Genomic DNA, 15085 nt, shown 5'->3' with positions numbered 1-15085 from the left:
TACCCTGCTTGTGCTCCAGGGATGAGGGAGTGGATGGATAAAGGTTTGCCTAGGATGCATAGTACCCTAACACTGTCCCTGCTTGTGCTGAGCTCCAGGGATGAGGAGTGGATGGATGAAGGTCTGCCTAGGATGCCTAGTACCCTAGCACTGACCCTGCTTGTGCTGAGCTCCAGGGATGAGGGAGTGGATGGATGAAGGTTTGCCTAGGGTGCCTAGTACCCTAACACTGTCCCTGCTTGTGCTGAGCTCCAGGGATGATGGAGTGGATGGATGAAGGTCTGCCTAGGATGCATAGTACCCTAGCACTGACCCTGCTTGTGCTCCAGGGATGAAGGAGTGGATGGATGAAGGTCTGCCTAGGATGCCTAGTACCCTAGCACTGACCCTGCTTGCTCTGAGCTCCAGGGATGAGGGAGTGGATGGATGAAGGTCTGCCTACGGTGCCTAGTACCCTAACACTGTCCCTGCTTGTGCTGAGCTCCAGGGATGAGGGAGTGGATGGATGAAGGTTTGCCTAGGGTGCCTAGTACCCTAGCACTGATCCTGCTTGTGCTCCAGGGATGAGGAAGTGGATGGATGAAGGTCTGCCTAGGGTGCCTAGTACCCTATCACTGACACTGCTTGTGCTGAGCTCCAGGGATGAGGGAGTGGATGGATGAAGGTCTCCCTAGGGTGCCTAGTACCCTAGCACTGATCCTGCTTGTGCTCCAGGGATGAGGGAGTGGATGGATGAAGGTTTGCCTAGGGTGCCTAGTACCCTAACACTGTCCCTGCTTGTGCAGAGCTCCAGGGATGAGGGAGTGGAGGGATGAAGGTTTGCCTAGGGTGCCTAGTACCCTAGGACTGACCCTGCTTGCGCTGAGCATGGGATTACAGACGTGATGTTGGAGACGACAGCCTGATCTGTTTGTGATGAAGTCACAATCACTTTTCTTCTACTTATATCTTATCGTACAGTTTGATTATTGTGTACTCACCATATATCTTCTGGATTGCTCTCCTGTCGGTCCCATCCAGTTCCATCATACTATTGGTTGGGATGTAATTTGGCTGCATTACAGAGGTCAGTTCGTTCATATGACTAAGCCCCAGCACATGTCCGATCTCATGTATGGCCACCTGCACAGGACACATATTGGGTGAGAATATACCATACTGTGAGCCGTGGGGTCCGCAGGGTTCTACCAACAGACCCCACCACCTTTAATCGTTACAGTCCCAGAATCACAGACACTATGGGTAGTAACTTCTCCCGATATAAACACCTGATCAGCTCTAATTATATATCTGCCAGCGTCAATCATTAACACAACAAAAACAGATTGTTGTGTTCAACATCTGACGCGTGATACAGAACTGCTGCCTTTATAAAGGGGGATAAAACAATTGTCCAACTAAGTCATGAGCCTGGATGTTATAAAGAGCTGACATCTGACAGTCAGCAAATGTATGATGGAGATTACTCATATTCAATGTCAAAACCCATTTACTGAGCCCTAAGTCAGTGGATCCCAAACTTTCCAGGCACCCTTAAGGACTCCAATATTTTTTCAAGGCACCCCTAAGCCAAAATAATTACCAAGTAGTCCCCTGAGTTGCTTACACCTGGCCCTGGAGCGAGGCACCCTGTGAGGTCACCACGGCACCCCAGGGAGACGCTGCGCACAGTTTGGGAACCACTGGTCTATGGACTTTAACCCTACTATACCCTGGATCAACCTGTCCTACAGGATTGTCCTGCGATCGTGCCGTGGACCAAGTCCATTACAAACCATATTTAGTAGGTTCATTTGAAAATGCTATAATCCTGTTAGATGATAGGAACGATAGGCTACATGCCGGTTAAACCCCGGCGAATTTCATAGGGAGTTCCGCATAGTGTATATGTGTTAATCAGACTAAGGTGGGACACTATATTCATATTGGAATCGCAAAATAGGGACAAGGTTACCAGTACCTCTTACTACAATTATATAAATAGCAAGGATACACCTTTCAGTATCATAGTGATTAATAGCTGGTGTTTCCCTATACTTCGATTTAGGACCTACCGATAACGGAGATTACACACTGCAGATATACCTTCATGTGACAGGGGAATCTTAATGTCAATTAGTTACAAATCGTGTCTTTTATGTTATGTGTGACAGAACAATAAAATATCTGTGTAATAAACCGATAACATACCCAAGGGTAATCATACCCTAATTGAACACTATTTAACAACTTTTAATCTTGCACCCTGTCTTAATATCAACAAGCCTATCCTTTCTTTCTATCCAATGAAGGAAGTAATAATAAAAATATATAAAAAATAATAATAAATATGAATGAACCTTATATATGCACATACACTGATATTTAGATCGGTGGGAAGTGATCCCTAATTGATATAATAGTATTTGCATATATTGAAGGAATACATGAGTTAATCTTGGTTCACAGTGCACGATTCTGTTAACTGATAAATCAGAAGAAATCAATTACCACTTCAGCCAATATATGAAGTAATTGATTAATAATAATTATAACCGGCTCTTCCTAGGGGTCTATTTTATTATTCTCATTACACTATTTTCCAATCTTTTTCACTTCTATATTTTTAATAATTCGCCTAGTCTGACATTGGATATTTGTCCGAATTTTTAACTATAATTACTAATAAAGTTGATTTTATTCTATTTCTATGGACAGGAGTGCCCCATATACTACTCTTTTCAGTTGATGTCTACTATCAATTGAATTTTCCTATATTCAACCTGTCCTGCGTAAGGCACCTTTCTTCCATAGTTCTTCATAAGAAAACTACAATTTGTTCAGGAAGGAATATGTCAAATATAGTAAAGTTATATTCTGTGATTCTCTCTTACACAACGTTATATTCTGTGATTTCCCCTCACACAACGTTATACTCTGGGATTCTCCCTCACACAATGTTATATTCTGTGATTCCCCCTCACACAACGTTATATTCTGTGATTTCCTCTTACACAATGTTATATTCTGTGATTCTCCCTCACACAATGTTATATTCTGTGATTCCCCCTCACACAACGTTATATTCTGTGATTTCCTCTTACACAACATTATATTCTGTGATTCCCCCTCACACAATGTTATATTCTGTGATTCCCCCTCAAACAATGTTATATTCTGTGATTCCCCCTCACACAACGTTATATTCTGTGATTTCCTCTTACACAACGTTATATTCTGTGATTTCCTCTTACACAACATTATATTCTGTGATTCCCTCTTACACAACGTTATATTCTGTGATTCCCCCTCACACAATGTTATATTCTGTGATTCTCCCTCACACAACGTTATATTCTGTGATTCCCCCTCAAACAATGTTATATTCTGTGATTCCCCCTCACACAATGTTATATTCTGTGATTCCCCCTCACACAACGTTATATTCTGTGATTTCCTCTTACACAACATTATATTCTGTGATTCCCTCTTACACAACGTTATATTCTGTGATTCCCCCTCACACAATGTTATATTCTGTGATTCTCCCTCACACAACGTTATATTCTGTGATTCCCCCTCAAACAATGTTATATTCTGTGATTCCCCCTCACACAATGTTATATTCTGTGATTCCCCCTCACACAACGTTATATTCTGTGATTCCCTCTTACACAACATTATATTCTGTGATTCTCTCTTACACAACATTATATTCTGTGATTCCCCCTCACACAACGTTATATTCTTTGATTCCCCCTCAAACAATGTTATATTCTGTGATTCCCCCTCACACAACGTTATATTCTGTGATTCCCCCTCACACAACGTTATATTCTTTGATTCCCCCTCACACAACGTTATATTCTGTGATTCCCCCTCAAACAATGTTATATTCTGTGATTCCCCCTCACACAATGTTATATTCTGTGATTCCCCCTCACACAACGTTATATTCTGTGATTCCCTCTTACACAACATTATATTCTGTGATTCTCTCTTACACAACGTTATATTCTGTGATTCCCTCTTACACAACGTTATATTCTGTGATTCCCCCTCACACAATGTTATATTCTGTGATTCCCTCTTACACAACATTATATTCTGTGATTCCCCCTCACACAACGTTATATTCTTTGATTCCCCCTCACACAACGTTATATTCTGTGATTTCCCCTCACACAACGTTATACTCTGGGATTCTCCCTCACACAATGTTATATTCTGTGATTCCCCCTCACACAACGTTATATTCTGTGATTTCCTCTTACACAATGTTATATTCTGTGATTCTCCCTCACACAATGTTATATTCTGTGATTCCCCCTCACACAACGTTATATTCTGTGATTTCCTCTTACACAACATTATATTCTGTGATTCCCCCTCACACAATGTTATATTCTGTGATTCCCCCTCAAACAATGTTATATTCTGTGATTCCCCCTCACACAACGTTATATTCTGTGATTTCCTCTTACACAACGTTATATTCTGTGATTTCCTCTTACACAACATTATATTCTGTGATTCCCTCTTACACAACGTTATATTCTGTGATTCCCCCTCACACAATGTTATATTCTGTGATTCTCCCTCACACAACGTTATATTCTGTGATTCCCCCTCAAACAATGTTATATTCTGTGATTCCCCCTCACACAATGTTATATTCTGTGATTGCCCCTCACACAACGTTATATTCTGTGATTTCCTCTTACACAACATTATATTCTGTGATTCCCCCTCACACAATGTTATATTCTGTGATTCCCCCTCAAACAATGTTATATTCTGTGATTCCCCCTCACACAACGTTATATTCTGTGATTTCCTCTTACACAACGTTATATTCTGTGATTTCCTCTTACACAACATTATATTCTGTGATTCCCTCTTACACAACGTTATATTCTGTGATTCCCCCTCACACAATGTTATATTCTGTGATTCTCCCTCACACAACGTTATATTCTGTGATTCCCCCTCAAACAATGTTATATTCTGTGATTCCCCCTCACACAATGTTATATTCTGTGATTCCCCCTCACACAACGTTATATTCTGTGATTCCCTCTTACACAACATTATATTCTGTGATTCTCTCTTACACAACATTATATTCTGTGATTCCCCCTCACACAACGTTATATTCTTTGATTCCCCCTCAAACAATGTTATATTCTGTGATTCCCCCTCACACAACGTTATATTCTGTGATTCCCCCTCACACAACGTTATATTCTTTGATTCCCCCTCACACAACGTTATATTCTGTGATTCCCCCTCACACAATGTTATATTCTGTGATTCCCCCTCACACAACGTTATATTCTGTGATTCCCTCTTACACAACATTATATTCTGTGATTCTCTCTTACACAACGTTATATTCTGTGATTCCCTCTTACACAACGTTATATTCTGTGATTCCCCCTCACACAATGTTATATTCTGTGATTCTCTCTTACACAACATTATATTCTGTGATTCCCCCTCACACAACGTTATATTCTTTGATTCCCCCTCACACAACGTTATATTCTGTGATTCCCCCTCAAACAATGTTATATTCTGTGATTCCCCCTCACACAACGTTATATTCTGTGATTCCCCCTCACACAACGTTATATTCTGTGATTCCCCCTCAAACAATGTTATATTCTGTGATTCCCCCTCACATAACGTTATATTCTATGATTCCCCCTCACACAACGTTATATTCTGTGATTCCCCCTCACACAATGTTATATTCTGTGATTCCCCCTCACACAACGTTATATTCTGTGATTCCCCCTCACACAACGTTATATTCTGTGATTCCCCCTCACACAACGTTATACTCTGGGATTCTCCCTCACACAACGTTATATTCTGTGATTCCCCCGCACACATAGTTATATTCTGTGATTCCCCCTCACACAACGTTATATTCTGTGATTCCCCCTCACACAACGTTATATTCTGTGATTCTCCCTCACACAACGTTATATTCTGTGATTCTCCCTCACACAACGTTATACTCTGTGATTCTCTCTCACACAACGTTATATTCTGTGATTCTCCCTCACACATCGTTATACTCTGTGATTCTCCCTCACACAACGCTACTGTGACTGGATCACTTTTAAATAACTTCTGGTATAAATTTATTTAAAGGAAATAGCGCAGGGCGCTTATTTATATAATTGCACATGTACTTATTTTTGATATTGTGTATAATTTGGTAAGGAAAATCTTTATTTTCTGAGACCAGAGGAAGAAATTTGTTTCTTGTTTAACCTTGCTAGAGTAGATGCATTATTTCTTAAGGTATATATCTGATACAATAAGCCTTTGTGGATGGAAGTCTTTTGTGAGTTGTGATGTGGGGAAGTGGCTTGTTTGGGGTTTGTACCTCTCTTTGGGAATGTGTATTCTGGACTGTCTGAAGAGGGGTCCATGTTAATTAGATCTTTTGATATGTGAAGGTCCAACATTGAATGCAGGAACTTTTAATTAAGACTGGCTCCTAGATTCTCTGCATCTGAAAACCAGATGAAGAACATCACAGCATCTTTACAATTTCATAGATAAGTGTAAATATTGTTGGCTTTGTAATGCATGTAAATCCATGTTTGTGTAAACACATTGCATCCTGATTCTAAAAATAGCCTGTGTCCAAATCAGTATAAACAGCACTATCTTGTACACTGAAATGTTCTTCTTGTTTCATCTGACCTGATCACTGGTACCTTCAACCAGTGTGAGAGCAAATAAACATCACTTGCTTCATAGACCTGCTTGAAAACAACTTCAATATTGCTGTAATCCTGTGACCTGCAGAATAGACCCTAAATTTAATCCGTTCTCCGGCTGTTTCTGAGGTTGGACCCAGTTTTTCCAATACCACCGCTCTGCCCGCTACCCAGCAGCTCTGGTCAGTGTGATAGGCCAGGAGGAATCCATCCACAGCAACCCTGATCTATAGTAAGAGGTCAGGAGTACCAGCCCAGGTGCACCAGTAACGGGGTACACACAGTGTCAGTGTCACAGATTTCTATGTATAATTATATAAATAAGCGTCCTGCTCTATTATCTTTAAATAAATTTATACCAGAAGTTATTTATCAGTGATCCAGTGACAGTTACATTCTGTGATTCTCCCTCACACATTATATTCTGTGATTCTCTCTCATACAACGTTATATTCTCACCTTCAGAAGACTGATCCCCTGTTCACTATTTGGAGGCACAAAATGTTCATCGTCATCAAAGTGAATGTCCCCAAGTTGCCAGGCGTGAGCGAACTCCCGGCCCATTCCATCGAAGAGCTGTGAGCAGCCCAGGTGACGGCCTGGAAGACGGAACTTAGATTTAAAAAATATTTTCATTTTAACTGTTATAGATTTACCTTTACATAAATGGAAACAGCAGTTGTGACAAATGTAAGAATGTAAAAAGAAATAATCATAATCATCATCTATTTATATAGCGCCACTAATTCCACAGCGCTGTACAGAGAACTCATTCACATAAGTCCCTGCCCCGTTGGAGCTTACAGTCTAATTTCCCTAACACACACACAGACACAGACAAACACACAGACTGGGTTAGGGTCAATTTTGTTAGCAGCCAATTAACCTACCAGTTTGTTTTTGGAGTGTGGGAGGAAACCGGAGCACCCAATGGAAACCCACGCAAACACAGGGAGAACATACAAACTCCACACAGATAAGGCCATGGGGCCTGATTCATCACGGTACGCAAACGCATACGCATCTGTGTTTCATACTTTGAGTGACTCAAACCGTTATATTTGCATTAGAGTTTGAGATTGAGTTGACTTTGAGTGCCGTATCTGCTCTGTTTGCGCTGCGTATGTGGTGTTTTACGTAGCTCAAGTCCCGTTTAGCAGATGCGTATGCGTACCTTGATGAATCAGGCCCATGGTCGGGAATTGAACTCATGACCCCAGTACTGTGAGGCAGAAGTGCTAACCACTGAGCCACCGTGCTACCCTCTAACTAACAGTAGCAGTAAGAAAAGGGAATTTGAAATAAAACACTTTATATTGTGGTTATATTTACTGATATCCAAGAAGAGTTTTAGATTGTAAGCTCTAAGGGCCAGGCCCTCCCAAGCCTTTGTCTCATTGCTGCACCTTCTCCATCACCCTCATATGTACTTTTCCTGTTTTCTGTATACCCAATGTCCAACTCTCCGGAGTTTTGTAGCGCCTTACAAATAGGCAAAGATGATGATGATGATGAAGACAATGACGGTGAAGTAGATGATGAGGAAGTTAATGATGATGAAATAAATGATGGTGATGAAGATAATGACGGTGAGGAAGACAAAGACAGTTATGAAGATGATGAAGATGAATAGTGTACACACAGTAAAAATAACATAATATATAAACTTAAGTACATTATCACGAATTGAAAAAGGTTTTTTTTCAACATTGAGGCAATTTAAAGTTCTCCTCCATAAATATCCAGAGTTACGGCTCCTGAAACTCAGGGGTCTGAGAACATTCTGACTCAGCAACAATACAAACTTGGATATAGGTTTACTTATACCACCCTGATACTTTGTGCTATAAATCACAGGGTTGGACCTCTGGGATGGAATGTGCCCGGACTGGCAGCCATCCAGGCAGAATAATCATGGCATCAAGTTACACTGTTTGCGGTGCCCAATTCTCTGAGGGCAATTCATTCATATGGTGGAATGGTCACATGAGTGACTGCAGAGATATCCCCTGGATCACAGGCTGCAGGGGAGGAAATGTCTCCATGTTCTTTAACAATATTCTAACATTTCTTCAGCAAATCCCACTTATGTTAGAAAATAATCAACATTGCAGCAGCAATCACATGAAAAACACCCATCAGTCCCTGCTGCAGGGTATAAGAAGATGTTTTTTTCTTCAGGCTTCTATTACTGATTTCTGATTCTGCCCAGTGACATGGGACTACTACCATGGCAACCACAGTCAGATGGCAAAGAGGCTTTGGAGATTTTTATTACTGTTAAAGAATTTGCAGCACACATTTTATAGAAAATTAAATTAATTCACCCAAAAAATAACAATTTAAAAACATGAAAGCAACTTGACCACTATTCATACAAAAGAAATATAAAATAAATATAAATTCTTCAGCGAGAGAACAGGATAAAAAGCTATAGAAGGTGGAGGTCTGGCCTCAACATCTCTCAATTCAAGGGGTGTCTGAAGCTTCTCCACCACCCCTCCATGTTGATGCATCCATTCCCTCCATGCATACAGGAAGTCATCTACCACCACCTCACAGGGAAGGATCTTCTATCTAATAGAGACACTGTGCCATTCACATGAACTACCCAACCACTACATTATTTAAAAGGTTAACTTGGAGAGACAAGGATTAACAAGGGAGCATGAATCTCTCAGAAGCCCTTACTTGAAGGAATCGCTAAGAAAGAAATGGTCCATCCTCTACACCTCTCGTAGACCCTCCTCCTGTGGCAGCCACGATAATCGGTCTTTCTGTGCCGTCCCTTCATGTAAAGCCTCCAATGAAAGGAGAGCCAGGCAATGTCTCTGTACTTTGGGGGTATCCTCTGGGAATTCACCTGATCTATACTTGCCCTACACACACCGCCTGAGCAGTACTTCAGTGACCGAAGTGGGAGAGCAAGATTCTCCTCTCCAACTCCCTCTAGAAGTAAACTCAGACTCACTTATGGACTTTGCCCTATTCATGTACTGAGAAAAGGAGACACCCAGACTCTGAATCTGTCTACCCACCGGGAAATGGTCTCCAAAATGAGACGTCCAAAGTTCAGTTTAATAAAGGAGGTCAAAAGAAGAGCACCCAAGGCCTACTCCATCCTCAGTCTACAGCTCACATTGTGCTTGAATGAGGTTAAGCTTATTACTGCACATATAACTAACATACAAAAGGACTGGGATCAGGTAAGTTTTGATCAGATTGGGTACACTCTTCTGCAAGGTCCGTCTTCCCAGGCTGTACATTACTCGGATCATCATACACAGCTTTGTTATTATTCGCTTATAGTGTTACTTCTGCTGCGATGTCCCAAACCTTGGTAACTCCAGCTCCCACCTGCTATGCCACCTGACTGCAAACTGGGGCTTTTTCCTGGGCCAAGCGCACTCCTGGATGGCTCTGGAGGAGCTACCAGACTAGGCCCCGAGACCAGGGCTTTGGCTCGTTTGTCCTTCCTCAGGCCTGCTGCTCCCTGATGATGGAGGAGCTGGAGGGTTTGCAGGATTAACAGCCTGGAGACTCCTGGGGAAAATGTCCAGGAGGCTCCATCTACTGGTGCTTAGTCCCAGAAACTGCTTCTTTCCCTGGAACTATGAATCTTCACCAAAACACAACTTCACAGCTTCAGCTGCAGACTTTGGAATGTCTGAGCTCTGTCTACACTGAAAGCTTTCTTCACCCCCACTGCCATAACATGACAAGCTGAGAGCTTGTCTGGCAGCCATGTTTGTTTGTCAGAGAACTTTTGAAAAGAGACAATGATTTGTAGGATGCATGATTGACAAGTACTTTACTTGCTATTTAAAGAAATTAAATAAATACATCTTCTTTGTGGGATTGCTAATTTAACACCAGAATACATAGTCACTGCAGTCAGATCAGTGGTAGCCCCCAGACTCAGAGAGGAGGAGGCAGAACTATAATCTCTCACAGTGTGAGAGCGAACTAAGCGTTCTCCTATCACACCCAATGCGGGGATTGGCCATATTGTAAATCCAGCATTTGGCTGTTGCTAGAGGCGGAACTAGCGAGCTGTGGGCCCCTGACCCTCTGCATCTGCTATTCAGCGGGCCCCTTTATCTCCATGGGCCCCAGTGCATGGCAGCTGCTGCATCAATGGTAGTTCTGCCACTGACTGTTGCCTAGACAATGTCAGCGTTTGGGGAACCAAGTCGGAGGTACTTGGGATTGGTCAGCCATTCTGTAACATCAGGTACTTCCCCAATCCCAAGGTCCCAGATCTTCTTTGGGTAGACTCAAACTCCTGATTTTGAGTCAACCTAAAGAAGATCTGGGAAGAGACCTTGTAGGACAGTTTAGCTTCAGGCAGCATTAGGGCAATGGAGATGACCTGAAATTGAATTGAATCCTTCCCTCGCCAGGTGCCAACTAGAACATGCAGCAACAGATTTGGAGACGGTTGTCCATGTGTGGTCCTGATGCTGTGGGAACTACACTGTGTACAACTTATGATATAAACATGTTTCTCATTGAACCGCTGTAAAATCACCTTACACAGAGCTATCGTGTGCAGTGACAGCAGATGAGTAGATGAAGTATTGGAAGTGTGAGTGAAGAAATGCCTTATGATCATAGAGGATTAGAACATAGACAATATATATGGAATTAAGAAGAAAGAAACCAGACTAATGATGGATAAGCAGCGGGTGAGACTATCTTTATGGCTGGCAGTGACTAATCCATGTGTCATAAGTTTGGTCATAAAAAGGGGGTACAGACATGTGTGCACTAGTGAGGGGTGTAATGGTGTGAAGAGATGTGGATTAAATGTCACAAAAACTATTTGCTGCTATCTTTGAGTAATAGTCACTTTGTTTCCTTTAATGTGGCAGCTTTTATTCTGCCATCCACGTTTCTTAACCATACACCATAACTAAAAAAGTGAATAGGAAACAAGTTTAATTATAATTAATAAAGTGTCATACTCACGTGTACCAAAGCCTAGTTTGACATCAATAAGGTGGGCAGGAGAGTTCAAATCTTCTTCAAAGTTGAGAGGTACCACCTCACTCCAGATGCGAAAGGCACGCATTAGTATAGATCGCTGCTGGTCGATAGTCAGCCACACACTGTAACCTTCACCAAGGAGCCTCCACTTTATTGTAGGCTTTGAAAAAGCCCCTTTTTTGGTTCCAGCCTTTAGAAGATCACTTCGTTTTTTCCTTACATGACGGGCCAGTCGTAGGTCAATGTTATTTCCTGCTCGTGGATGTACTCTGGTCTTTTTATTATTCAATCCTCTCCTGATCCTGTCATTTGTGGAGATGATGGAATCAGTGCTGGACAGATATAAATCATCCTCTTCCTTTATATTTTCTTGTTGTTCTGTGTCTACATCTTCTGCCCGCTCTCTGTCTGGGACCTTCAGGTCAGGAACGCCACAGCGCGGAGCATTCATAGCTTCCCGAGTTGCCTCATCCAGTTGTCCTGTCACTTCCAATCTATTGGCTTCCTGAAATCTTTTCAGCGCTACTAAAAATCTTGGATTTAATGTAGGCTCTGGTCCCTGAGGAGTCTCTAACTGAGCAGGGGGTAAGGATTGTCCTTCACTGAGAAGTGTGGAGATGTCTGGTGGGGCTACGTTCTCCCCTGATGCTGCGAGTACCCCATGGAATGGCATTGAATCCCAACGCACTGGCTCAATCCAGCCATACTTCCACAGATACTTCTGCAAAATAAAAAAAGAGTCAGCTGCCAAATGATGAACAAGGAAAGAAATAAAAGAATGGATTAGGTATCTCTGAAAATTCAACAATGGTTTTTGTAAATGTTGTTAGGTTGTGTTCTACTTTATAGACTTCTTTTTGGCCATGTACATATGACATATGTACAAATAGTGAAAAGCAATTCAAATCTAATACCTCATTACACAGTTCACACTCTATGACTCCAACATTCAATTCTTCTAATAAACTCCTACCCCATACTAGAAGTAATCTAATACATCCCCTACTATACCCTCTCCCCAACTCCTACATCACCTAATACACCCTCACCCCAACTCACACATCACCCAATACACCCTCACCCCAACTCACACATAACCTAATACACCCTCAACCCAACTCACACATCACCTAATACACCCTCACTCCAACTCACACATCACCTAATACACCCTCACTCCAACTCACACATCACCTAATACACCCTCACTCCAACTCACATATCACCTAATACACCCTCACCCCAACTCACACATCACCTAATACACCCTCACCCCAACTCACACATCACCTAATACACACTAATCCCAACTCACACATCACCTAAAACACCCTCACCCCAACTCACACATCACCTAATACACCCTCCCCCCAACTCACACATCATCTAATACACCCTAATCCCAACTCACACATCACCTAATACACCCTGACCCCAACTCACACATCACCTAATACACCCTCACCCCAACTCACACATCACCTAATACACCCTCACCCCAACTCACACATCACCTAATACACCCTCACCCCAACTCACACATCACCTAATACACCCTCACTCCAACTCACATATCGCCTAATACACCCTCACCCCAACTCACATATCATCTAATACACCCTCACCCCAACTCACATATCACCTAATACACCCTCACCCCAACTCACACATCACCTAATACACCTTCACCCCAACTCGCACATCACCAAATACACCCTCACCCCAACTCACACATCATCTAATACACCTTCACCCCAACTCGCACATCACCTAATACACCCTCACCCCAGCCAACACATCACCTAATACACCCTCACCCCAACTCACACATCACCTAATACACCCTCACCCCAACTCACATATCATCTAATACACCTTCACCCCAATTCGCACATCACCTAATACACCCTCACCCCAGCCAACACATCACCTAATACACCCTCACCCCAACTCACACATCACCTAATACACCCTCACCCCAACTCACACATCATCTAATACACCCTCACCCCAACTCACACATCACCTAATACACCCTCACCCCAACTCACACATCACCTAATACACCCTCACCCCAATTCACACATCACCTAATACACACTCACCCCAACTCACACATCACCTAATACACCCTCACCCCAACTCACACATCACCTAATACACCCTCACCCCAACTCACACATCACCTAATACACCCTCACCCCAACTCACATATCGCCTAATACACCCTCACCCCGACTAACACATCATCTAATACACCCTCATCTCAACTCACACATCACCTAATACACCCTCACTCCACCCTACACATCACCTAATACACCCTCACCCCAACTAACACATCACCTAATACACCTTCACCCCAACTCATACATCACCTAATACACCCTCACCCCAGCCAACACATCACCTAATACACCCTCAATCCAACTCACATATCGCCTAATACACCCTCACCCCGACTCACACATCATCTAATACACCTTCATCTCAACTCACACATCACCTAATACACCCTCACTCCACCCTACACATCACCTAATACACCCTCACCCCAACTAACACATCACCTAATACACCTTCACCCCAACTCGCACATCACCTAATACACCCTCACCCCAACCAACACATCACCTAATACACCCTCACCCCAACTCACACATCACCTAATACACCCTCACCCCAATTCACACATCACCTAATACACCCTCACCCCAGCCAACAAATCACCTAATACACCCTCACCCCAACTCACACATCACCTAATACACCCTCACCCCAACCAACACATCACCTAAAACACCCTCACCCCAACTCACACATCACCTAATACACCCTCACCCCAATTCACACATCACCTAATACACCCTCACCCCAGCCAACACATCACCTAATACACCCTCACCCCAACTAACACATCACCTAGTACAACCTCACCCCAACTCACACATCATCTAATACACCTTCACCCCAACTCGCACATCACCTAATACACCCTCACCCCAGCCAACACATCACCTAATACACCCTCACCCCAACTCACACATCACCTAATACACCCTCACTCCACCCTACACATCACCTAATACACCCTCACCCCAACTCACACATCACCTAATACACCCTCACTCCAACTCACATATCACCTAATACACCCTCACCCCAACTCACACATCACCTAATACACCTTCATCTCAACTCAAACATCACCTAATACACCCTCACTCCACCCTACACATCACCTAATACACCCTCACCCCAACTAACACATCACCTAATACACCTTCACCCCAACTCGCACATCACCTAATACACCCTCACCCCAACCAACACATCACCTAATACACCCTCACCCCAACTCACACATCACCTAATAC

At 42.8% G+C, this 15085-nt stretch overlaps 1 protein-coding gene across 1 annotated transcript in view; it reads right to left on the bottom strand.

Annotated features, from left to right (window-relative positions):
• Nucleotides 1–15085, bottom strand: part of LOC142103655 (matrix metalloproteinase-21-like) — a 60080-nt gene that overhangs the window by 33310 nt on the left and 11685 nt on the right. The window contains exons 4-6 of the mRNA XM_075187766.1: nucleotides 11691–12429; nucleotides 7179–7318; nucleotides 981–1122 (exon numbers count right to left, since the gene is read on the bottom strand). Of these exons, the coding sequence (XP_075043867.1) occupies nucleotides 981–1122; nucleotides 7179–7318; nucleotides 11691–12429 (1021 nt within the window). The remainder of the gene's footprint in view (nucleotides 1–980; nucleotides 1123–7178; nucleotides 7319–11690; nucleotides 12430–15085) is intronic.

Source organism: Mixophyes fleayi, chromosome 1 (assembly GCF_038048845.1).
Source record: "Mixophyes fleayi isolate aMixFle1 chromosome 1, aMixFle1.hap1, whole genome shotgun sequence".
Taxonomy (NCBI): Eukaryota; Metazoa; Chordata; class Amphibia; order Anura; family Limnodynastidae; genus Mixophyes; species Mixophyes fleayi.
Note: the sequence above shows the minus strand (reverse complement) of the source record. Positions and strands in the feature narration are given on the sequence as shown.